The sequence below is a fragment of the Anabrus simplex genome, chromosome 2, assembly GCF_040414725.1.
Source record: "Anabrus simplex isolate iqAnaSimp1 chromosome 2, ASM4041472v1, whole genome shotgun sequence".
NCBI classification, from domain to species: Eukaryota; Metazoa; Arthropoda; class Insecta; order Orthoptera; family Tettigoniidae; genus Anabrus; species Anabrus simplex.
The window spans coordinates 424811314-424838806 of NC_090266.1; the positions used below are offsets into that span (position 1 = coordinate 424811314).

Consider the following 27493-nt stretch of genomic DNA (forward strand, 5'->3'; position numbering starts at 1 on the left):
ATCCTTGCAGGTGGCGGCGGTGTGATTCATTTTCAAACAGTTGTAACATTGGATTACTAGTGAAGGATTTGGCGGAGCATGAGTTCGATGGTAAGAGGACTGGAGAACAGTTTTGGATTTGTTTTTAGGGTTCTTGGGTTTGTTCTTCGGTGGATCAGGGTGGTTAGTGTTATTGGAGTTAGGCACGTCAGATGGTGGTGATTGAGATGAAGTGGAAGGGGAAGAGTCCTGAGTGGAGGGGGATAGTGGCTGAAACAGAGTGGAAATAGTTTGAACTTCTTTGCTGGGGAGTTGGGGTGGGGAGGTCTGGATTTCTTTTTCACTGGGGTGAGTGTGGTTGGTTTGGGTATCATCAGTGAGAGAGGGTACCTGTTGCTTGGAGCTGGTGACTGGGTTAATGAGGATTGGACAGGGAATGTCCACAGAGCTGAGTTTTTTGAGAGTGATGGGAATTGAGCGGTTACGAACGGGAGTGATAATCAGGTGGCTATTGTGGGTTTCTTCGATGATGGCAATATGGTCTTGAATAATGGGCTCGATGGCCAGGATTACTGCTTGCCGGGTGAGAGGTATTGGACCTGGGTTGATGAGTGGTACTATTAGGAATGAGCAATTGGACGAAATGGGGAAGATGGAATTATTCCGGGTGTAGTGGTACGGTTGCTCGAAACGGTGTGCATCACTTGTTTCCACGGCATCCTGGGTAGCATCTTCTTTTTCTTCGTGAGTCTGGTGTTCAGAGTTGACAGGAGCTGCGGTGTCTTCTTTGATGGCAGGTGCTTCTTCTTCTTCTTCTCCTTCTTCTTCACCGAGGGGGGGAGAGATTGAAGAGGATTTAGTGGAGTCAACAAATGGAATGCCGGTGGTTTGGAGTAGGCTGGAGAGGTGGCTACAGAAACGGGGTTTGATGGGAATGACGTAAATTACGTGATTTTCGTCCTCTTCTACGGAGTGGATGCGTTTGGTCACGTGCTGAAGGGCAAGTGCTATTGTGCGTCTATGGGAGAGGAGTGACTGTTTAGAGGTATCAGAGGGGCTGTAGATTGCAAAGAAGGGGTGGTCCTTACTGAGTGGGACGGAGGAAAATGAGACATTAAAGGGAGTATTGAGATTGGAATATGGGCCCCAGCTACTCGGTCCACTGGGGGGATCCATATTGCGGGGGGGGGGGGGGGGGGGCGATGGGCTGGTAGGGCGATAGGTAAGGGGAGGAAGCAGCACTCAAGTGGTCAAACTCCGAGGAGGACCTGAGTCGAGAGGGGGGGCACTCGGAGGCACCAGTCGTACCAGGTATAGTTGTGACGGATCACGCCGGGACAAGGTACGAACAAGTACACACCGAGCGCGGACAAATTTGCTTTGGTTTGGCCTAGTAAGGCCAGTCTGCTGCACTGGTACTTGTAGACGGTCGAACTGGTGGTGCAGGAATGAGAGACCGCTGAAAGGTGGCCTCCCAGAGTGTATCCACGAAGTCGGACCGACCTGTGAATTTCAAAATGGCGGCCGTTACCGGGCGGCTCTTGAGGTGCTGGCGGAGAGCTAGCCGGGGCTAGCAGTGAACAGGCGGCCGGCGAAGCGCTCCAAGCGGCGACGTGGTGGTACTAAAATTGTACCGTGGACTGAACACTTGACCGAAGAGGCAGGCGAGCAGGCGGTATACAGGAGCAAGCTCGGTGACTGGGACCTCTGCAGTTCTTGACTGTTCAGAGCATGAAACAGGAATGAATGAATGGCTGATATGCTGAGAAAGTTTATATCTTGTCAGTATTTAACTCTCATGTCAGTTACCAGCAGAACGAGCACCTTTTCAAATACATTGATTTTCAAACGGTTAGATTAATGTCATTCAGTTTACTGTAGATTTCGAACATGTACTATCAAATTTATATGTTCTTGAAACCTCACTTGATGGCTAAATGAAACTCAAGGTTACGCTATCTTGTTTTCAAAATGAATTCTTTCACAATTTTTGTGTATAAAATTATGTTCTTCTGATATCTCATAATAGACTAATATTAATGTACAATTTATCAATTCCGATGACCTACGATGTTAAGCGCCTTAAAACAACAAGCATCATCATCATCATCATCATCAATCTTTTTGAATAATTGTTGTCAAATAAATCGCTTATCCGATACTATACTGTAAATGTAAATGCGTGCCATACCGTAGTCCATAAGTTTTGAATAATTATAGAACGTTTAGAGTAAGGTCCGCCACCGTGATTTGTGGACTGTGGCACGCTTCACTTAGCTTCAGAAAACTCAACTAAGAACAGAAGGATTTTGAAATCCTACTCTAATTCATTATTGAAATGCTTTCCTGCTTCAACTCCAGGAGCACGTCGGGATGATATTTAACATGTACAGCAGGTTCCTGCCGTGTCCTTCCCAATTATTTACAAATGTACGAATCAGATCGGATATTACAGACACACATGTGATCAGACTGATTTTACACACACTATGTAAATGGGGCTCTTGGCCAAGATGTCCCAATCCTCTCACAACAACAAACTTATTACAGTTACGTTAGTTTCATATCTTGTTGTGGTCATCCCGTCTACGACCTGTTGCTGTCTTTTCGAAATGCAGAACGCATGACTCCTGCATTGGTACTCTGTTAATAAAAAGAATAATGAATTCTGTTAGACTGCTGAAGCCTCCATGGCTCAGACGGCAGAGGGGCGGCCTGTCACCGTTTGATACCGTGGTTCAAATCCCGGTCACTCCATGAGAGATTTGTGCTAGACAAAGCGGAGGCGGGACACGTTTTTTTATTTTAACCTTAATTGGTTAATACCAATGGCACGGGGGCTGGGTGTATGTGTTGTCTTCATCATCATTTCATCCTCATCACGACGCGCAGGTCGCCTACGGGAGTCAAATCAAAAGACCTGCACCTGGCGAACCGAACCCGTCCTGGGATATCCCGGCACTAAAAGCCATACGATATTTCATTTCATTTCAATGGGCTTAATCCATATTAGTGCCGACGCCGGATAAATCAGACGGAAACCAGGAAAATGGAGTTAATCGTGCTGGTACAGAGTTATTACACCCAATTCGAATATATTAAGGCGTAAGGGAGAGATCAAAATCAAACCAAGCTTCCATTTCTAGTACACGAAACGAAACTGAATATCTTATGAAGTTTCTTTTAATTGGCTTTACGTCGCACCGACACGCATAGGTCTTATGGAGACGATGGGATACAAAATGGCTAGGAGTAGGAAGGAAGCGACTGTGGCCTTAATTAAGGTACAGCCCCAGCAATTGCGTGGTGTGAAAAGGCGAAAGCACGGAAAACCATCTTCAGGGCTGCGAACCGTGGGGTTCGAACCCACTATCCCTCGAATGTAAGCTCACAGCTGCGCGCGCCCGTAACCGCACAGCCAACTCATCGGTGTCTTACGAAGTAAGGTGCAAGTAAGACAGTGAGCTAATCCATCTACATTATTTTTAAATTTCGAGATTATGGGCTAAGATACCAGCAACCGAGCTCGATAGCTGCAGTCGCTTAAGTGCGGCCAGTATCCAGTAATCGGGAGATAGTTGGTTCGAACCCCACTGTCGGCAGCCCTGAAGATGGTTTTCCGTTGTTTCCCATTTTCACACCAGGCAAATGATGGGGCTGTACCTTAATCAAGGCCACGGCCGCTTCCTTCCCATTCCTAGGCCTTTCATATCCCATCGTCGCCATAAGACATATCTGTGTCGGTGCGGCGTAAAGCAAATAGAAAAAAAAAGATACCAGCAATTCTGTTTGGATTCCGAGCCACTGGGACGTGACGTCCCAATTTACATCTTCTATCGGAGATTCGAACCGTAACCACCGAGAAGCTAGTGATGGTAGTAGGCCTACTGTGCTAGCAAGTGCGTGTGTGTACAGGAGGGGTTCACGTGGAGGTTACACTGCGGAACTTGAATTAAGGCAGTTTGAATGGAAGGACTTACTCGTGAACGGTAAGCTGATGGACATGTTGGAGAGGAAGCCCTCTGGCGGGTAGCGCACGAACGGCAGAGTCAGCGACGGTGTGATGACTAGCGCTGTGCCCGGTGGCAATGCAAGACGTCCATCGTTGGTCACCCACAGCAGTCGCTTTTGCCGGGAGTGCGGTTCGTTCTCCGACTCACTGCCATCACCTCCAATAGGCAGACAGGCTGCAGCTAACAGCGCCACCAGCCATATCCCACGCATGACTCCACTGGTTCCTCCTGCAACAAGAGTCCACATTCGTTACAGAACAGATTGTAATGGCGTCTGGTACTGGTGCTGAATCATAGTGAGACTGCAATCTGCAAGAAATCCAGGACCTCAAGATTAAAACCAAATATTTTAAGAACATATAAAACATACAATAAGATAAGGAGTATATACCTATATAAATAACAATAATTTCTGACCATAGTATTAGGAAATACGGTTTTAATATCAATCCCCTTAAAACTATATAATAACCCAAAAACTCTCTCTGCAGTAATTTTGGCCAAGGTACTACATAAAATAAACTATTATTTATAATCGTTCATAGCCGCTATAGGATCAGGCTTAGTGGACCCGGGAGACGGGTGGGCTTAAATACCACGGTTTAGCCATTTTCAGCTCAGGGCAATTTACTAGTTCTTTCCTGCTAAGCTGCAGCCTCTTCCCTTCCAAATTCTTGTTTAGCACATCTCATTCCTATTCTACGGAACGAAACACTTCATGGTAGCCTCAGTAATGGGCTGATTCGTGATCACAAGTTTAATTCGTTGTCAGAATGGTCAAAAGCTTCGATACGCCATTGGATAGGACAGTAGGAGACGGAAGCGTCGCAAGAATCTAATAAAAAACCAAACCCAATGGCACTACAGCCCTTGAAGGGCCTTGGCCTACCAAGCGACCGCTGCTCAGCCCGAAGGCCTGCAGATTGCGAAGTGTCGTGTGGTCAGCACGACGAATCCTCTCGGCCGTTAATCTTGGCTTCCTAGACCGGGGCCGCCATCTCACCGTCAGATAGCTCCTCAATTCTAATCACGTAGGCTGAGTGGACCTCGAACCAGCCCTCAGGTCCAGGTAAAAATCCCTGACCTGGCCGGGAATCGAACCCGTGGCCTCCGGGTAAGAGGCAGGCACACTGCCCCTACACCACGGGGCCGGACAAGAATCTAATAACACTCAGTAAATAAAATGACTCTTTTGACAGTTGTAGATGTGGTTGATTTAAAATTCCAAATGACAAATTTCGCTGGATCATGCCACATAACATTTCGAAGTGTATTCGGAACTTCACATTCTATACCTGCGCCAGTATTAGCTCCGTAATTGCCATTATCCTCATTTGGGGATTCTTTCGCTGCATATATTCGAAAGCAGTCCCTAGGTTGGCTGTGCTGATTTGACCATTCCCTTGGTGTTCTGAACTTGTTCAAGCTTGGGCATGAGTGTTGAATCGTTTAAAACATAGCCTAGTGCGACAGTGATTCTTCTTTTTCTCATTATTGTTATTATTATTATTATTATTATTATTATTATCATTATAATTATTGCAGAGCCTCTGTTAGCTTAGGCGGCAGCGAGCCGGCCTCTCACCGCTGGGTTCCGTGGTTGAAATCCCGGTCATTCCATGTGAGATTTGTGCTGGACAAAGCGGAGGCGGGACAGGTTTTTCTCCGGGTACTGCGGTTTTCCCTGTCATATTTCACTCCAGCAACACTCTCCAATATCATTTCATCTGTCATTCATTAATCATTGCCCCAGAGGAGTGCGACAGGCTTCGGCAGCCGGCACAATTCCTATCCTCGCCGCTAGATGGGGGCTTCATTCATTCTATTGCTGACCCGGTCGAATAACTGGAAACACGCTGTGGATTTTTCATTATTATTATTATTATTATTATTATTATTATTATTATTATTATTATTATTATTATTATTGCAATTCATTGTGTTTTAATTTCTTCGAAGGATTCAAAATGTTAATTTATATTGCGTATTATAATAGATATAATAGATAATAGATTCCTGGCTTTGCCAAAAAATTTCAGAAGTGTTACGAGGGCTGGAACAGGTCCCACTCAGCCTCGGGAGGTCAATTGAGTCCCTCCTCATCCATCCTCGAAGTGGTTTTTCGTGGTTTTCCACCTCTCCTCCAGGTAAATGCCGGGATGGTACGTAACTTAAGGCCAGGGCCACTTCCTTCCCTCTTCCTTGTTTATCCCTTCCAATCTTCCCATTCCCCGACAAGGCCCCTGTTCAGTATAGCAGGTAAGGCCACCTGTGCGAGATACTGGTCATCCTCCCCAATTGTATCCCCCGACCCAAAGTCTCGCGCTCCAGGACACTGCCCTTGAGGCGGTGGAGGTGGGATCCCTCGCTGAGTCGAGGGAAAATTCAACCCTGATTCAACCGATTGAGAAAGAAAGAAAAAGAAAGATAATAGGTATTTGATGTGCAGTAGGACAGCATAGCATAGCAATTTGTTTCAGTCTCTTTCTTTATTTATTCAATATTTTAATATTTTATGTTATTTTTGTATTTCACTGGTTAAGTGTAAGGCATGGGCATGTGTCCCTAACTTTGCCAGTTAAAATAAACCATATCTATCTATGTATTAGTTGCAGGAAGAACATAGGGTTTTCAAGATTTCTTCATCTCTGTGTTTTTAAAAATTGTAAGTCATAGACAATCCATAATTCAAGTATGTTATTTTGTTTCTTAGGCCAATAGTTTATAGATGACACCCTATAACATTTTGTTTCACAGATAATTTCCTTTTGATGTGGTGAGGTACTTTATGACTGATCCCCATTTGTTGCTGGGTGTGATTAGCTCAGTGGCTTAGGCGCTGCCTTCCCGCCTGGAAGGCTGAGGTTGCAATACTGATCGATCCTGTGTTGTTATTTTAATCTAAAAAATAAAATTATATCAGGAATGGCATCCGTCCAAACCCAAAAAGAGCCTGGATGGTTCCAGCGACTCCATAAAAACTAGGATAAGCTGAAGAAAGTATAGGTGATAGGTTATGTAAAGTGTGCACTCGATGTTATTTTTCCCGACTACTAGACGCTTTAAGAAACTTAGGAAACGGTTTAAATTACAGGACGGAAATTTGGCAGTTAATGGGTTAAATTCAACTGGCGATCTATATTGTCTAATTTTATTTATTTATTTATTTATTTATTTATTTATTTATTTATTTATTTATTTATTTATTTATTTATTTATTTATTTATTTATTTATTTATTTATTTATTTATTTATTTATTTATTTGAGAAACCAAAACAGCGAGAAGCCGAATTACAGAGTCCCGCAATGAAAAAAAAAAAAATATATATATATATGGCAAACATAAAAAGTAAGTGGAATAACAATGAGGAAAACACATCTAATGATAAAAATACAGGAAAAATTAAAAACTAACAAACTCTAGAGACACCAATTAACAACAAAACATGAAGGCAAAAGAAACAACGAGGAAAATTAAAGATTGAACGTAAAAGTAAGAGAAGAATTTATAGCTATGCACACTAAGATAAGTACAGATATAACACATAAGTAACGGTATAGTATAGTAAAAAGTAAATAAATAAAAAAGGAACATGAAGAAAATGGACTACGTTAAGTTAAGGAAGAATCGATTAAAGGAGGCATACGAAGAAAAAGCGTCCACGGTCCTGTCAGAATAAAGAGTTAAGGAGGGTTGGTATGCGGATAAATAAAGTTCTTTGAACGAGAGAGAGGCGGGAATACGGAATATGAAGGGGTGGATTAATCCTGGTTTTGCGAGTTGGAATATGCAGGAAAAAGGAGGATGCAGGTCCAGTAAAGTAAACCACTTACATCGGCGGTACTGAAGTTCCAATTTCAATTTAATCTCAGTTTTAATCCACAATTCATCATCATGGTGAAGACTATGTTTATGACAGAGCATGCGAGGTCATAATTACCATCATTACTAGCTGTGTGTCGGCCTCTGTGGTGTAGTGGTTAGTGTGATTAGCTGCCACCCCCAGAGGCTCGGGTTCGATTCCCGGCTCTGCCACGAAATTTGAAAAGTGGTACGAGGGCTGGAACGGAGTCCACTCAGCCTTGGGAGGTCAACTGAGTAGAGGGGGGGTGTTCGATTCCCTCCTCAGCCATCCTGGAAGTGATTTTCCGTGGTTTCCCACTTCTCCTCCAGGCAAATGCCGGGATGGTACCTAACTTAAGGCCACGGCCGCTTCCTTCCCTCTTCCTTGTCTATCCTTTCCAAACTTCCCATCCCCCAACAAGACCCCTGTTCAGCATAGCAGGTGAGGCCGCCTGGACGAGGTACTGGTCATCCTCCCCAGTTTTATCTCCGACCCAGAGTCTGAAGCTGCAGGACACTGCCCTTGAGGCGGTAGAGGTGGGATCCCTCGCTGAGTCCGAAGAATAAAACGACCCTGGAAAGAAAACAGATTACGAACGAACGAACTAGCTGTGTGCTTTAAAAGATAAACCACTGGAAAATGGTGAGTGGCTCAGTATCGCACAACTATGAATCTTGACTTCTGTCATGAATATGGATTTTAAGAAAATGGTGGGGAATCCTACCTACAAACAATACAGTTACACTCTTCTCTATGAGCAATAATTAACACGGTATATCTGGCAAATTAAGGTAGGTGTATATACTCGCACAAATACACACGAATGACAATTAAGTTGCCCCGAACGTCCATCATTATGCTCTCGGAACAAGAACAAAATACCAGACTGCTATTAAAATAAATTTACGTCAGCCTCGTGTCGGTAGATTTACTGGCACGTAAAAGAACTCCTGCGGGACTAAATTCCGGCACCTTGGCGTCTCCGAAAACCGTAAAAGAGTAGCTAGTGGGACGTAAAACAAATAGCAATAATAATAATAAAATAAATTTAGCGTTAAAGCAGTGATATCAAACTATCTTCAGGGCTGTTGACGGCGAGATTCGAACTCACTATTTGTCGAATGCAAGCTGTCTGACTAATTATCATTCCTAAGTAGTAAAATGAAAGCCTGTCATTTTGTTTAAGAAAATGTCGCTTTTAAAAATATTTATTTCTGATTCGCACCGAATGGAGCATTCTCGCATACACTGACAACATGGGAAGATAGAGGGTGGAGGAAGGGATGCAATTGTGAATGTTGCTGCACCAATTTACTCTAATCAGCATTCGTGAAAACTACTCACAGTGAAGAGTGCCAATAGAAGTCACTGGCCTACTAATAGTACATCCTGTCGTAGTATGTAGATGTTTAAAGCCATCTACGTATTGCACCCATAAGACGAAAGGGCACAGTATATAGTATGGAACTCCCCAGAAGGGTAGGAAGTAAAGATTTTTACTAATTTCTGCTGTAGGCTGAGTGAACCCCAGGGCCATATTCCGCTCGAAAATGTGTGAGTCTCATTTATGAATATTTAGCCTTCGTAGGGCATAATCGAACTCGTTCTTCCAGGTAAATGGTAATGACTTAACCACCTCTACTCATGATGATGTCTTCCTCACCCAGGATATTGATATTGACCATCAGAGCTCAGGATTGTTCTGATCGTTATTTAAACTTAGTCAGTTTGGATATTGTGTTGAAAGATGCTCTGTGGAATTATTCTCTCGCCAAGAGAGCACTTCAGTAAGGAAATGTAATGCTGAAGTTTTTACTTTTAACTAAATAATTTGAGCAAAACTGGACGAAATTTCCACGTTGGTGGGAGCGATTTTGCAGCTGTCATGCGTGTTTAATTGGCTGCCTCTTGTATGGCTGTAGTGCTTGTTAAATGCTCATTTTCTTTGTTTTTGCTACTTGTTTAACGTCGCACTAACACAATGAAAGTTCTCAGCGACAGAAGGATGCGAAGCTACCACACATCGATACAGTAAGGTCTGAAGGCGACGATGGGATAGGAAATGGCTATAAGTGAGAAGGAAGCGACCGTGGCCTTAATTAAGGTACAGCCCCGGCATTTACCTGGTGTGAAAATGGGAAACTATGGAAAACCATATTCAGGGCTGCCGACCGTGGGGTTCGAACCCACTATCTCCCGAATGCAAGCTGATAGCTACGTGACACAAACCATATAGCCACTCGCTCGGTACTTGGACTTGGTTTGGGAATGGAATAACCTCTTGACCTGTATGTTGGGTACCATCACATATTTTTCTCCGGACAGAAGATTACCCCTTAGATGACCGCAAAATGAGATTTTGATCGACGTTTCAGTTGTATTAACTTTGGCAGAATGTATCCCATTCCAGTACCTCGATCCAGCCTTCAAGTCGTAGTTGAGCTGGAAGTCGAACCACGGCAGCCGGCAGTTTTGTAGAAATATTACAGGTTGAATTTTCCTATGAAAAATTAACTCTACGGTATACAGATATTAAATATCATTGATTATTTTAGGCCCGTGTTAGTAACGTTAAGGTTGCGTCCCAGTAGCTACATTTTTATTACCGAGCTCAATAGCTGCAGTCGCTTAAGAGCGGCCAGTATCCAGTATTCGGGAGATAGTAGGTTCGAACCCCACTGTCGGCAGCCCTGAAAATGGTTTTCCGTGGTTTTCCATTTTCACACCAGGCAAATGCTGGGGTTGTACCTTAATTAAGGCCACGGCCGCTTCCTTCCCACGCCTAGCCCTTCCTTGTCCCATCGTCGCCATAAGACCTATCTGTGTCGGTGCGACGTAAAGCAACTAGCAAAAAAAAAACATACCATTTTTATTGTGTTCGAAGATGCCGTATACCAGTGTGTGTGGGGGGGCGGGGGGTGCTAAACTGTCCTGGTGCCCATGTTATTGAGGTGTCTGCTGTAGTGTTTGTCAAGTTAATTGAACCCAGAAAGCCCAATGTCACCTACAGGTGACACCTAATATTAATAACATTGCCTGCTCATCAGGCTGCTTGAACTTTTCTACCTGTTGGAAGTATTTAAAGAAAGGTCTTATAATTTGAAATGGACCATTTTTGAACTCTCAGCCTGCACTGGTCAGTCAGTTTTCGCTCAGATAGAAGAGGAAACTGACTGGATTGAAGTGGTGAAGCAACCGCAAGTTATTGTGCCATGGAAAGCATGTGATAAAAGGTAATTTTATTTTGCATTTTATGCATGTATAATTGCTTAAAGGTTCAATAATGAAAGTGATACATTCTTAAGCATAATATTATAATTTCAGCATATGTTATTGCCATGAAAATGCATGGTGTCGACTGTAGGTGACATTGGTCACATCAAGTAGGCCTTTTTGTCCAGTTTCAATTATGAATAGTGTCTGATATTCACTTCATGTTTTTTCTCTCTCTCCAGTCTGACACTGGGTGAGCTACTACAAATGTTGGAATATGACAGTAATAATGCACCCCCAGATGATATTATGTTTCCTCAAAATGATGGACAGTTTACGGATAAGGGAGGTGGCGATGAAACATGTGATTCTGTCTATGTCAATCCCCTTCCTGGTGGAATGTCGAGGTTGAGTGTAAATATATGTGATATTAGCTTATGATGGTACGCCGATACCTTCTAATGAAATGCAGCAGGCATCTGGTCTTTCTAGGACAAATAAACCAGCATCTTCTACGAAAAGATACTCTACATTGCGGGCAGCTACAGAGAAGAATAATTATTCTTATCCTTATTTTATTTTCCGATTTGGCGAGGTGACGTGCATGAGGAACCTTCTGAATATGACGGACCGCAACTGTGTCCAGTTCAGAGTTTTGAGTTACTGCTCATTGAAGAAGAAGAAGAATCTCATTGTGAAAATGTCCAAGAACCATATGATAGACATAACTGTGGTCAATTGCTACGGAATTTGGTTACCTCGTGGACTTTGAGCCTTACCAGGGGTCTAAATCGGCTCAGAATCCGGGACAGTCCGAATATGCGTTAGGGGCAGCAGTTGTCCTCACACTTGAAATTAGGCTACCAGCAAGCTGCGAACTGTAACTATACTGATCAATGTCACCTACAGGTGACATCCCTATATTTTCTTTGTGGACAACGTTTCCTGCAGATTTTTAGTTTTGCATTGTTTTTTGTAGTGTAGCTATCATAATCTGAAAGGAAGTGCATAGATTTATTTTCTGCACTGTGTTTGGGCTTTGACGGGTTAATGACGTTAAGGTTGCGTCCCACTAGCTACATTTTTATGGTGTTCGAAGAAGCCGTATACCAGCGTGTGTGTGGCCGGGGGGGGGGGGCTAAACTGTCCTGGTGCCCATGTTATTGAGGTGTTTTCTGCAGTATTTGTCAAGTTAATTGAACCCAGAACTAAGATAGGAGCCTCAGGACGTGAAATAAGGCACTACCGTGAATGAATAGAGATCCCGGAAGGTACTACTCACAGAATAGCTGTTGTTAGTGCCAGAATTCGAACTTCGGACATTGAAACGTCATAGTCCTATTGTGGGGTGTGAACCAGTCCATGGAGTTGCAATGAAAATGAAAACCCACATATTTAGTTAAAATAGTCCGGTTGGTTAAGAACTAGCGTCCTGTAATCAGGGATGAGGGATCCAGTCCCAAATTTATTTTACTCCGGATTTTGCATATACCGAATCCCAGCAAGAATCTTGGTCATAATTAGAGACATACTGCACTGAAATTAAAAAGAATGAAAAATATTTTCTGAAATATATCTGGGAGAAAATATATACATACTAAACCCAAGACAATTTATATCACCATATTAATGACGGAGTGATGTGATCAATAGTTCCATTGTCCTTACAGTCAATTCTGAGCCCAGGAAAGCGCAAGACAGAACAGCAAGTTGTGTATGAAAAATTTTGAGAAAATATCTATAAATTCCTTTCAAAAACCTGATTATCATTCAATAAATAGAATAAAAGGACTAAAGTAATGTGATTTTTAAACAAAACAAAGAGTTCGTAGTTTAAGGAATAAAACAAGAACCAATTTCCTTAGTCATTAACCGCCTCAGGACGATGGCCCTCCATCACAGCATTATTGTTAGATGACAAAGATGTTATGTTAAAATAACTACATCCCTTGAAGGGCCGTGGCCTACGAAGCGACCGCTTGGCCCGAAGGCCTGCAGATTACGAGGTGTCGTGTGGTCAGCACGATGAATCCTCTCGGCCGTTATTCTTGGCTTTCTAGACCGGGGCCGCTATCTCACTGTCTAATCACGTAGGCTGAGTGGACCTCAAAAAAGCCCTCAGGTCCATGTAAATATCCCTGACCTGGCCGGGAATCGAACCAGGGGCCTCCGGGTAAGAGGGACGAACGCTACCCCTACACCGCAGAGCCAGCAGATGACGTAGATACTGAGTATCAAAATAACCGACGAAAGGAGTAGATTTTCAGAGAGAAATCTCTCTTCAACAAAAACAAATATTTAAAAGACACTCTACCACTTCACATCCAAGATGTACAGTATGTAAAAGTAGAAAGCCCCTAAGAAGAAAGTGACGTAACTCGCAAGTATAATGAATGTGTAAGAATATAGAAGCCCTTCCTAGATTTTATTTCTGTCAATCCTCTTTTTATGACTAGAATTTTGTAACTGCCATAGCTTACTGCTTGCTTATTCGTAAACAGATGAAAGGGAAAGCTAACTAGAATTCCAAAGTGCAAATAATTACTGGAGTTAAGCCTCCAAGTGGAGCCTTTTTATTATTTTGGTTTCTGGTCACATTAGATGATACAGTCAACTCAATCTGTATTTTTCTTTCACTTTGAAGGAACTAATTGTACTGATGGTATCTTATATAGAAGGATATTATATGACTTAAATATTTTAACTGCCATAGCTACGCTACGTGCATAACGAACTATGGTTTATAAGAGACACCAGACTGTCGAAAATTCTCGTTTTAAAGGAATTTCATTAACTTTAGAACTCTTGTTATATTCCCTTCATCTGGTTACGAATAAGCACTCTGATTCTTCATCCTACCCTCCAAATAGCTAGCAGGTTTTCAGTCGCTCGCATATGAGCAAACTGTATTTTTCGCTCACGTTAAATGAACTAATTTTACTGATGTTATCTTATTTAGTACCATATGATATACTTATATGATGCAATATTTGTGTGCAAGATAATGAAAACTGAAGTTAATGACAACACAGGAACCTATACCCGTCATTGGACTTGAGCCGAGAGTAAACAGTCCCTCGAGCTCTATTAACACCATAACCCTGAACTACGCCTTTCGGCTCAAATGGAAATTATGAACAAGAAGAACATATATGTTGTAATATTAAAAATAAGACTGTCTAAAGTTAGCTTCAAAAGACGTGTGGCAGCAATGAAACCCTTTCTGAAGCCGATAAATGGAAAGAAGAGACTCAAACAAGCTAAGAAACATCGTAATTGGACACCTGAAGATTGAGAAAAGTTCTATTCAAACAGTAATCCAAGTTCGAAGACTTTTTTACCAGAAGAAGGGTGTTTGTTCGCCGACGTGAAGGAGAAAGGGTTGGCCCAGCAGTGCATTCTACGTACAGTTAAACATGGCGGAGGTTCTATTATGGTTTGTGGGTACTTTGCAGGAGACAGAGTTGGAGACATTGTGAAAACAGAAGGACGAATGAACCAGAAGTCATACCACCACACATTTCAGTGTCATACAGTAGCATTTGGATTGCGCCTAATAGGAAAACGTTTTACCTTGCAACAGGATAATGACCCAAAACGTCGGTCAGCGTATTGTATAAAGTACATTGCATCAAAGGAAAAATGCTGCTGCTGCTGCTGATTATTATTATTATTATTATTATTATTATTATTATTATTATTATTATTATTATTATTATTATTATTATTATTATTATTATTATTATTATTATTCTTGATTAAAGGGGTCTAACTTCAAAGTCATCGACCCTTAGAGTAAAGACAAGGTTCTGAAAGAAATGGGCAGGCCGTCCTAAAACACTGATTGTAATCAATCCCATTGAAATGGTCTGGGAAGAATTGGATAGATGTATCCGAGAAGTTCATATATCAGGCAAAGAATATCTCTGGAACGTTTAGCGGTAGTATATATATATATATATGTCCGCCTCTGTGGTGTAGTGGTTAGTGTGATTAGCTGCCACCCCCGGAGGGCCGGGTTCGATTCTGGGATCTGCAACACAATTTGAAAAGTGGTACGAGGGCTGAAACAGGGTTCACTAAGCCTCGGGAGGTCAAATGAATAGAGGGGGGTTCGTTTCCCTCTTCAGCCATCCTGGAAGTGGTTTTCCGTGGATTCCCACTTCTCCGCCAGGCAAATGCCGGGATGGTACCTAACTTAAGGCCAAGGCCGCTTTCTTCCCTCCTCCTTATGTATCCCTTCTAATCCTCCCATCCCCCGCAAGGCCCCTGTTCAGCATAGCAGGTGAGGCCGCCGGGCGACGTACTAGTCATCCTCCCCAGTTGTATCCCCCAACCCAGAGTCTGAAGATCCAGCACACTGCCCTTGAGGCGGTAGAGGTGGGATCCCTTGCTGAGTCCGAGGTAAAAACCGACCCTGGAGGGTAAACAGATGATGAAGATGTATATATTTATAATGCTATTGGTTTTACGTCCTAATAGGAGCTTTTTCGCTTTCCGACGACGCCAGGGTGCCAGAATTTACTCTCTCAGAACTTGTATTACGTCCCCGTACACCTACTGACAAAAGGCTGTCGTATTTGGGTACCTTTAAATACCAACGGAATAGTTATTTAACGTCACACGCACTCAGATAGTTTTTCTGTAACGATAGGATATGACAGGCCTAAAATTTGAAAGCTATTCCTTTGGTATTGGTGAAATACACGTACAACATCTTCCGTAATTATAAGAGCAGCTCAGCTTCTTGGCGTGCTGCAAAATCACTTGGTATTCAAGTCAGTCACTCTCTAGATAGCCAGATGCCTGTTACTCCATCTGAACTAAGTGAATATAATATGGCATCAGTCTCTAACTTCAACTCTCCGAAAGTACCATAACTGTCAAACATTATAGATCTCTCACTCCAAGTAAAAGAGATAAATTCTATTTCATGTACGTACACCCTTCACAGGTAGAAAAAGCAGTTAGATCAATTCGAACTAAAGCTAAAGGTCCAGGTAATATCTCAATATCCATGATTTCAACCTGCATTGACATATTTCTTCCTGCCCTTGTGCATTTATTTAACTTCTCTCTACAGAATGGAGTTCATCCCTCAGAATGGAAGCGTTCCTATGTACGACCTGTGCCCGAAAAGAAAATACTAGCAGTCTGTAGTGATTTTAGGTCTATCAGCATCTTCTGTGCACTTAGTAAGGCACTAGAAAACATTATTCATGAGCAGATATGTGAATATTTGTCTAAACACTACATTCTAAATCCCTACCAATTTGGCTTCAAGAAGGGCCATAGTACTACTACTGCTCTGCTGAGAGTTACAGATGATATATGCGCGGCCACCGATAACAGGCAGCCTGCTATCTTATGTCTCTTTGATTTCTCTTAAGGCATTTGACTCTGTTAACCCTTTGGCACTCAGCCTATATACAGGAGTTTGCTCGAAGACACTCAGACTAATATCTGTCATTTTCCAAACCGACTTACAAAAAATCAACACGTAAAGAGTTTAACACACATGAAAATAAAATAAATCACACTAATACAGGAAACTATGAGCATTTCAGAAATGAACATACCTAAAACGTATTGTTATTGGTAAAGCCAGAAAAAAATTATTAAATTTTGAAAATAAATTTAAAAAAATAATTTTTGATTTTCAATGGCTGAAAAATCAGACATTATTGCGTATTCCTTCTTTACTCTTAGACGTGAAAGAAAGAACATTTATTTCTGATTAATTTGATATCAGTATGATGTGTGTGCTGCAATTCATTCATGAAGCATGGCACATAGTTATTCACTGTACATGTAACGGTCATCGATGTCAGGTCCTCGCCGTCCGATGCATGGTGAGCAGCTGTGACTGTGTCATTTCCCACATAATGCGAATCACTTTCGGCAAAATAAGGTCATTATTACTGTCTAAATCATCTGAAAATTCAAGGATATCGGCCTCATTCGGCCTTGAATATGGCCTAGCCATTACGAGAAAAAGATGACGCAAGCACGTGCAACAACGGAGTTATGAAATGGAGTAAAATTATAATTTGCGAAGTACAGCGAACACACGATATACCAAAGAAACGAAATATACTCTTAACTAAACTCATATCAAGATCAAATTGTTGTATTCATAAGCCAACCAAAACAGATCCACGCAATTAACAACTTCAAATAACCACAACATAAACATTCACGGTCAACAGATTTCATTTGTCGAAAATAAAAATATTTTGTAGGGCAGGTGGATATATCTGTAGAGTAAAACGCAAATTCAACGTTTTAAGGTACCGTCACGATCAACTGTTACGATTTAACAGCCACGGAAATGACGAAAATGCCTAAATATGACAGAGCCGATATATCGGCGCCGTGAGTGTTTTCGCCATAACCTCTCGCGCCGATAGATCGGCGCGCTGAGTGCGAAAGGGTTAATCATGAGTTGTTTCTTGCTAAGCTGAAGTCAATTGGCTTCTCCCAGAGTACTCTGTCGTGGTTTGAATAATATCTATCAAATAATAGATCACAAAGAGTCACGTTTATTGACGGACGATCCTCTAGCTGCGAATCAGTAAACTGTGGCTTACCACAAGGATCAGTCCTCTGTTTTTTATGTTTTTCTATTTATATTAATGACATCTCTGAAGTTATTAAAATCAGTACCTTTCATATGTATGCTGATGACTTACAAGCTTACTTCCACTTTTGTCCCACTAACGCATCTTCTTGTATAATGCATTTTAAACATGACATTTCTCGATTGATCGAATGGAGCGCAAATCATAACCTCCAGTTAAATGTGGCTAAGACCCAGCTTATTTGCATAGGTTACACAAACTTCTGAAAACTGTTGATCTCAAATCCCTCCCAGCAATAAAAATTCTAGATACAGATATCCATTATAGTGACACCGTTAACAATCTAGGACTAATTTTCAACAGAACCCTATCCTGGTCTGATCATACGTCAAATGTGATCAGAAAAGTTGTGTCATCCATGCATATTTTGAAACGTAACGTGACACGTACACCACCTTTCATGCGAAAACTACTTGTTCAAAGTCTTATATTCCCAATAATTGACTATGGATCAGTCGTATACAACGACTTATCTGAAACTTTCAACATAAAACTACAGAGGGTCCAAAACGCATGTGTTCGTTACGTGACAAATGCCAGGCGCGATGAACACATAACACCCTGTTACATACAGCTGCAATGGTTGAAACTCCATGAACGACGGGAAATCTCAGTAGCCGTTGCTACGCACAAAATTCTCAAACTGATGACCCCATCCTACCTTTGCGATGAATTTAAACCTATGAAGTCAGTACATAACAGAGATAACAGGTTTACAAAAACTACCCTTGAAATTCCCCTTCATCGTACCACTAAATTTAACAAATCCTTTGTTTGCACTGAATCCCGTATCTTTAACGTCTTTAATTTTCACCGTTTCTCAAATAACACTAACTGTACCCAACTAAAGCTGTCCTTAACATCTATCTTCCTGGAGGAGTACGCAAGGGGCTGAGATCAGGCATTCTTTTGTCTAACAACCAGAAATATGTATATTTCTTAGAAAATTGTTTCCCTGTTTTTGCTTTAGATTATTTAGACTCTTGTAGTCTAAAATAATAAATAGGCTTAATGATATACTTTCTTACTTCTTATATAATTTATGTTTTAATTTTATTGGATTTGGTATCTGTATTTTTTAAATAATAATGCTTAATTTAATATTTTTTTTAAAGTAGTTAGTGTGTTCATTAACCTATATTGTATTGGATGAAGACACTACATAAAGGGGCTTTTCAGCCTCAGTGGCATGTAAATCATCAAAAAATTCAATTCAAATTCAAACGTTGTACCCACTAAGACAGGTCTTAACACGACTATGGGACAGGACGGGGCAATGACTGGGAAGGAAGGTCCGTTGCCTTAATTAAGGTACAGCCTCAATATTTACCTGATGTGAAAATGGGAAACTACGGAAAACCATCTTCAGGGCTTCCGACAGTCGGGTTCGAATCCATCATCTCCCAGAAGCGAGACTAATGCTACGTGGCCCACACCGTGCAGCTAACTCCCCGGGATCGAGCCTGTCGACTTGGGTTCTTCTGTCTGAACCATTCAGCCCAGGTAGATGTTTTATCATTGACTTAATTCATGATTACAAGTAGATCAGTGCCCACCTGAGAAATGGTTAATGAGATCAATTCACTGTACCTACAATACTGCGAATGCTTGGTATTATCTGCAGCAGACGACACTAGTACGAAGAACAACGTGAGTAATATTAACGAAAGAGAAACCATATCACGAGGTGCAAAATGAGGTCAATATGGGTCAACCATGGCATTGTTTAAGACCTGCAAACGGAAGTTGGTGTGTCTCGTGCCCGCAGCACTCTGTTAACTGGTCACTAGGTGAGTCCGTTAGCATACCTTGACGTGACGTGCTCGTCATTATTTCGCCTCACATCACTCACCTCTTTGATATTCAGTGATAACCGAGACTTGGAAATGATAAATTCTCGGGTACCCTGCGCACAGGCAGTGAGAAGTGGAATGTATGGTTTCACAGACAGCCCTACATATTGCGTGAAATGTTCGGTATGGTCAGGGGCTATTCAACGTATTCAACTTCCATTAGATTTCAACGCGATTGAATTTTTTTCTAATTTTACAATTGGCTTTACGTCGTACCGACACAGATACGTCTTATGGCGACGATGGGATAGGAAAGGGCTAGGAGTGGAAAGGAAGCGGCCGTGGCCTTAATTAAGGTACAGCCCCAGCATTTGCCTGGTATGAAAATGGGAAATCACGGAAAACCATCTTCAGGGACGCCGACAGTGGGGTTCGAACCCACTCTCTGCCGATTGCAAGCTCACAGCTGCGCGCCCCTATCGCACGGCCAACTCGCTCGATTATTATTATTATTATTATTATTATTATTATTATTATTATTAGTATTATTAGTATTATTATTATTATTATTATTATTATTATTATTATTATTATTATTATTATTATTATTATTATTATTATTATTATTATTATTATCCTACCGCTCTTCTCACACCTGTGGGGTCGCGGGCGCGAAATGTGTAGCACAAGTGATTTGGCCTTGTTTTACGGCCGGATGCCCTTTGTGACGTCAACCCCATGTGAAGGGATGTAACCACTATCGCGTGTTTCTGTGGTGGTTTGTAATGTGGTGTGTTGTATGAATATGAAGAGGATAGTGTTTGGACAAACACAAACACCCAGTCCAAGAGCCAAAATAATTAATCAAACGTGATAAAAATCCCCGACCCGGCTGGGAATTAAACCCGAGACCCTCTGAACCGAAGGCCTTAATGCGACCATTCAGCCAAGGAGTCGTATTATTATTATTATTATTATTATTATTATTATTATTATTATTATTATTATTATTATTATGATGCCATATTTCCCACACTCTGGTGGAGTAGTGAGTGTGAACTGTGTCGTACGTGTGGGTTGGGCCCTGTTTTAGGGCCAGATACTCTCCTTGGCGCCAACCTAATATGGAGGGACGTTTTCACTACTGCGTATTTCTGTGGTGGTTGGTACTATGGTTTGTTGTAAGTGCATGAAGAGGTGTGTACTGGCACTAACACAAACTTTAGTCCCAGAATCAGAGGAATTAACCAGATGCGGCTTAAATCCTCGGTTTGGCCGAGAATCAAACACGGCATCCTCTGAACAGAAGGTCACGACGCTGACTAGCTCTGATGTTAGCTTAAATTCTGTGAGTCAGACAGATGAGGGGTGAATGTAGTGCACGCTGGTAAGAGCAAAGAATACACAAAACTTTCTAACACTCGCAAAATCAGGCCTATAGATGAGGTATTTTTTTCACGGAAATGTGAGACGTCGGGTAAAGAAACTGAGAAATCAGGGAATTCCAAGGCTCTAATGTGAACATTGAGCATAATCCTACTTTTCGGGACCAAAAAGTTTGGAATATTGTCCCCTATTGTACAAGCAGCCACGACGTAGGCGTACCCCCTTTTATCCGTGATAATTTGTGTCAGAGTGTCGAGAGCCGTAGGTCTACTAGAAATCATGTTGTTAACCATGCAGTGCGTAAACTATCAAACGGAGATTAGTGACAGTTATTTGGCTTTACGACAGACTTCATAACGTTTACTTGCGAGTACCATGAAAATTATATTTTGAGGCCGCTCTGATGTGGAACATCAATTAATTGAGTGATGCCTGAATGGGTATTTGTGTAAAGTGAGATGCAGGGCGCTTCTTGCAGTGTTCCATTCCCAACGTTCCCACGATGATGTTCTCTTTAGAGACGAGTGTGATGTCTATCGGAGCACTTATTCCCGAAAAGTCATCTTCTGAGCTACAGAAAGCCGGCGTGATTATGAAAAAAAGAGACATCAACCACACGTCATGGTGTGGGTTGGAATGAGTTCTCCACACAATTTTTCCCTCTTTGTTTGAATCTTCTTTACAGGATATGCTTAAGAATGATAGAAGCCACAATTGCAACATGCTGGTATTGAAGATAATGTTGTCCTGCAACAAGATAGAGCACCAGTACAGTTGGCGTTGCAAGTGTCCTTTGCAAGTGCAGTTGCGAGCTCTTATGGAGGATACTTTCACGGACGTGCCCCCGGATTGTCTCCACAAAACAACTGCCTCGACATGACATGGCGCAGAAGTCAGCTGTGCTACAAAAATGATGGTGTTCTGAACTCTTAAACTGTCAGGTAAGATACGAGTCCCTATCAGTCATTCAACCATACCCATCGTGGTGGCAATGCATGGCCATCCTGTACTACCGTATTTCAAATTCCTTAGGTTTGAATAGGGCGTTGATTTTTGGTACATCGGCTATAGCCTACACAAATGAAGAGAGCACCTATTTGTGCGACAAAACATATTTACCTACGTAAGGGAGTGCACGATGCCACATTCCACGATAAGTGCCGAAAGTTGCTGTATTCGGAGGTCTTATATTCGAATCTTGGTGCAGAAAACGTCTATTTGAGGTGTACGTTTCCCAGTATTCTTTTTAATTTTCTCTTCTCCAATGCAGAAATAGTACCTTATTTAAAATTTCCTGCCGCCTGACCCAGAGGGTGAATTTAAGCTTGTAAACACCGTTTTCAATCTCTTTAGTGGTGAAAAGATGACTTTAAACCTTTACTTATGATAAATAACTAATGAAATGAGTGATATCCATAATAACAGGGAGTCTGATGCACATGATATAGCGGCCAGTGAATCCGAGTGTTGATACGAGTGAGCAGGAGCCGCAATGTGCTGCATTTATGAAGAGTAGATGTTGTCGTGCGACTGCATGATACCAGATGATCTCCGACAGTACTTAAAAACTAAGCACTATGATGAACGAAGTAAGCCATTAGTCAAGGGCGTTTAGAGATATTACAGCGTGGAAAAATTTAGTTTCGACTTTGAACTCGATGAATAGCAAAGTACGGGGGTTGTCCATTCTGTAGGAGAATTGGCATTGCTTCCAGTTGTGAAAGGCTACGTGAAGGTAACAAATTCTAAAGAGACTTAAATGATGCTGTCAGCCTCAAAACGTTCTACTTGTAAAGTGGAATGTAAGTTAATCGAAAGAATTACGGACAGCCTCTTGCAGAATTACAGATAGGCGAGACTACAGATATTTCTAGTGACTCGCGCTTAATTACGTACGGCAGGCTGTTCCAGCCGGGCTGCTCGCCAGTGAGTAGCGTTGTACTCGCCGCCTTTCGTGAGTAAGCCTGCGATGTGCAATACAGCTCTACTCTGGGGGTAAGCTGTCGTCACGGCGCGGTGGATAATGGCGGAGACCTGTGACGGAGAATACTGTTGAATGGGGTTGCATCACTGTGGAAAGTGGAATGTAGGAATTATTTATAAGACAATTTCAAGATAGAGAATACAATATGTTTATTGAGTATCAGAAAGTACATAGTTCACTGCGGACACAAGTGCTGATATATCGGGAGTCAATGCATTTGCTGACATAATGCGCAGAACGTTCTTCAGTGTTGCATCTCCGAGCAATGATCTGTCTTTGCATTTTATTCGGTTCATGGCCAAGAAAACTTGCTCGCAACAGTATGTGAACTAAACATACACATGAGCTGTGCTGCGTTCTTGTGCAGCCTGGGAAAGGTTTCTTGGTGCAGTGAACGATACCATCGTGAGAGATACATAGTGTTGTAATATCTTTCTTTTCGTAGGGTAGCATTCTGTAAGTCTGTTATTTCCACTTCGTCTAGAAAGCCCAGAATAACGACCGAGAGGATTCGTCGTGCTGACCACACGACACCTCATAACCTGCAAGCATTCGGGCTGAGCAGCGGTCGCTGGGTAGGCCATGGCATTTCGGAGCTGTTGCGCCATGCAGTTTGGTTTGGTTTTATTTACAACTGCATTGACGGCAGGTAGTCGTCAGGGGTAACTGAGAAAGGGGTGCTAAATAATCGCATTTCTTTTTCAAAAACATCGAGCTCTTGGAACCTCATTTCAAAAGACTGGAGAAGCCTTATAATCTTCTTTAGATACTTGCCCAAAGAGGTCTCAGGAGTCATTATCAGAGAGGCAATACCAGTAAGGTAAGGGTTATTCTGCCCGAAGGCAGGTCCGAACCTCCGCAGAGGCGTTCCTGAGCCAGAGCTTACGTGCGGTAGGGTGGCCAGTTCCTTTCCGCTCCTCCATTCCCTTACCCTCCCACCAACAGCGCGTGGCAACCCATCCAACTCCTGACCACGCCCAATATTGCTTAACTTCGGAGATCTCACGGGGATCCGGTGTTTCAACACGGCTACGGCCGTTGGCGCAATACGAGTGAAAAGCGTTAAATGTTTATTTCGCTGCTGCTATTTGCTTTACGTCGCACCGACACAGATAGGTCTCATGGCGACGATAGGACAGGAAAGGCCTAGGAATGGGAAGGAAGCGGCCGTGGCCTTAATTAAGGTACAGCCCCAGCACTTGCCTGCTGTGAAAATGGGAAACCACGGAAAATCATCTTCAGGAATCTTTATTTCGAATCTGCCGCTCAAATAAACGGAGCTTTTATGTGAACGCCTATGAGTCTATCGTACATATCTACGATTAATAGATCTTTTCCTTGCAATCACATATTCAGGTGGTTTAGGTGCATTGCTATATCCGCAAGAAGCGCCAAGTCTGCTACCCATTTTGATTTTGGATCAGACAGACTTTGCTTTGCCTGTCCTCATTTCTAGTAAAAGAGCGCAGTCGCTTAAGTGCGGCCAGTATCCAGTATTCGGGAGATAGTAGGTTCGAGCCCCACTGTCGGCAGCCCTGAAAATGGTTTTCCGTGGTTTCCCATTTTCACACCAGGCAAATGCTGGGGCTGTACCTTAATTAAGGCCATGGCTGCTTCCTTCCCACTTCTAGCCCTTTCCTGTCCCGTCGTCGCCATAAGACCTATCTGTGTCGGTGCGACATAAAGCAGCTAGCAAAAAAAAAGTAAAAGAGCGAATTTCTTAGCGAATGACATAAAACACGTCAAAAACTCTTCCCCGGCGTACGAAGCGAACAGTGTTGTGGTAGGGTATATCACCGTAAGCCGCCTCGAGATCTTTTAAAAACCTTTTGAACCGATTAACACCGTGACGCCGGACAAAATGCACACACGTCTCTACAGCTTTCTTCCACTGTTGCGGCACACAGTGCCTCTTGGTGAATGAAACAGTGAACAGTCACCACGACCTAGGAAACGGGCCTCCCTGGCTTGACATAGTAACAGAATATTATGTTACTTAGTGATGGGAAACATCAAAACTGGAAAAAAGCGCATGGACTTGTGCTACGACCTTCGCCCAAAGACGTATTGGCTATCACTTCGACCCTACTTCCCCTCCAACCGTGCTCCAAGCAACACTGCTGCGCACTCGCGCGTATGCAAACTCAAACTCGTGGATTTGGAACAGCCTGATCGTAAGGTACATGGATGATATTGAACATTACTTAGTAAAATTTTTCAAGACTGAACATCGTGAGAGCATATATTTCAAATCTTCAATGATTACAAATGGGTCAAGGAGAGAGGGTACAGAAAATGTATAGATTTCTATCCCGATGGAGCCCATTCACTTATTTACAATAGTGGAATAGTTTAAAATTCTAATGGGTACTCTGTGTATTGCTTCATTCAGAGCGATGCGTTGGTCTCCAAAATGAGTGCCAGAGAAATGTAAAACTATGTAGGAAATGCAATAATGGCGGAAACCTGTGACGGAGAATACTGTGGAATGGGGTTGCATCACTGTGGAAGGTGGAATGTAGGAGTTATTCATAAGACAATTTCAAGATAGAGAATACAATATGTTTATTGAGTATCAGAAAGTACACGGTTTACTGCGGACACAAGTGCTGATATATCGGGAGTCAATGCATTTGCTGACATGATGCGCAGAACGTTCTTCAGTGTTGCATCTCCGAGCAATGATCTGTCTTTGCATTTTATTCGGTTCATGGCCGAGAAAACTTGCTCGCAACAGTATGTGAACCCAAACATACACATGAGCTGTGCTGCGTTCTTGTGCAGCCTGGGAAAGGTTTCTTGGTGCAGTGAAAGATGCCATCGTTAAACATCATGTACTTTGTGTTGAAAGGGGCGGTGAATATGTGCAACGTTGGCTTCTGTCTTAAGTTTGCTGGCTTTCCTGGAAAAAACTTTACAAGCCTATTTGAATAAAAGCGCCAAACACTATTTTTTGTAACTGTGATCTTGCAACAATAACAATGTTGGTTAGCAATGTTATCCCAATCATTCAAGCATTTCTCGGATAGTCAGGCTGAGGGGGATCAGATGACAGAACCCTGGTTTTCTGAGCTCAAAGTCGGCGGATTTGATCCCAGCTCAGACTGGTGCCATTCATAGTTACTCAAATACACCACCTTCGCGTAGGTTGATTTACTGGAACGTAAACGAAAGCCTATGGGACAAAATTTTCGGCACTCGAGGTCCCTGTCAATCTTAGAAGTAGTTAATGGGACGAAAAACATTATTATTATTATTATTATTATTATTATTATTATTATTATTATTATTATTATTATTATTATTATTATTATTATTATTCCTTTCTGTCTAATTCTTCGACTGATCGTTCCCCATGTATGTTATCGTTTCCGTAGTCATCTTCGTTATTTTCCTGATAAATTGGGGCTTATGGCCACACGGTTTTTCAGCTTATAAAAATAACTACAACCACCATTATCACCCGTTACTTCGTTACCACAATGACTGAACAATATCACTACGTCAGCGGTGGTCGTCATTGATAAGTCTTCGTAAGAAAAATTAAAATTTGCGAATATGCTCATTATTAGGTCTATAGTTCGTACGCTAACAATGTATAAGCTATAAATGATTGGAAATAAGATTTTCTATAATAATGTTGTGCACACTTTTTAGATAGAACTAATATTTCCGGAGTTTTTGAATAATATAGTAACCCGGCCCAACTTGGCCGGTTCTTGCTTGTTGTTTTAAGGGGCCTAACATCGAAGGTCATATTTGGCCGGTTCGATCGTGGCTCAGTCCAGTAATATTTGAAGGTGCTCAAATACGTCAGTTTCGTTTAGGTAAAGAACTCCTGCAGGACAAAGTTCCGGCAACTCGGCGTATCCGAAAACCGTAAAAAGTAGTTAGTGGGACTTAAAATCAATAACATTATTATTATTAGAATATAATAATCGCGAATATCTCCGTTATTGCTCCTCGCACGGTAAAAATATAAAGGACCATAACAATTAGAACATATTTTGTACACCTTTTATCACATACAGTTTTCGATTCAGCTAATAGTAACGGAAAAATGTGGCATTACCCATTTTGGCCTCCTCAATATTGTTACGCTGCTACATACTAATCAATACTAATATAGCTCAATGCACACCCTGGCTATCCCTGAACTGAAACATCGGGTTTTCGGAAATGCTGTTCAGCCGTTTTTCAGTAATGTCTTGACATACAAACAAAAACAAAAACTGAACTGAATCTACCTGCACTTCTGATTTTTGTTTATACCTAATCCGAGATAAATACGAATGACGAGGCAAAAATTTGAGGGGTACAGAAAAACTTATAATTGTATTTATATAGATTATTATCATTATTATTATTATTATTATTATTATTATTATTATTATTATTATTATTATTATTAAGAGGGAATGCGTCGTCCTTGTGCTCTAACTGTGCAGTACATTCTTACAATTAGTGACGGCTTTGTTTTAAATATAATAGTAGGTATATGTTTTTTCTATGGTATGTTTATGAATAAGAGAAGTAAAGGGAGAACAAGACGACGATGGCTAGACTCACTTTCTAACGATTTAAAGATACGAAGTATAGAACTAAATGGGGCCACAGCACTAGTTGCAAATAGAGGAT

General features: G+C 41.8%; 1 protein-coding gene across 3 annotated transcripts in view; it reads right to left on the reverse strand.

Annotated features, from left to right (window-relative positions):
• LOC136862875 (uncharacterized) overlaps positions 1–27493 on the reverse strand; it is a 238822-nt gene that overhangs the window by 13511 nt on the left and 197818 nt on the right. For all 3 annotated transcript variants that reach the window (XM_067139145.2, XM_067139147.2, XM_067139146.2), the window contains exon 2: positions 3960–4220. In XM_067139145.2, the coding sequence (XP_066995246.1) occupies positions 3960–4220 (261 nt within the window). The remainder of the gene's footprint in view (positions 1–3959; positions 4221–27493) is intronic.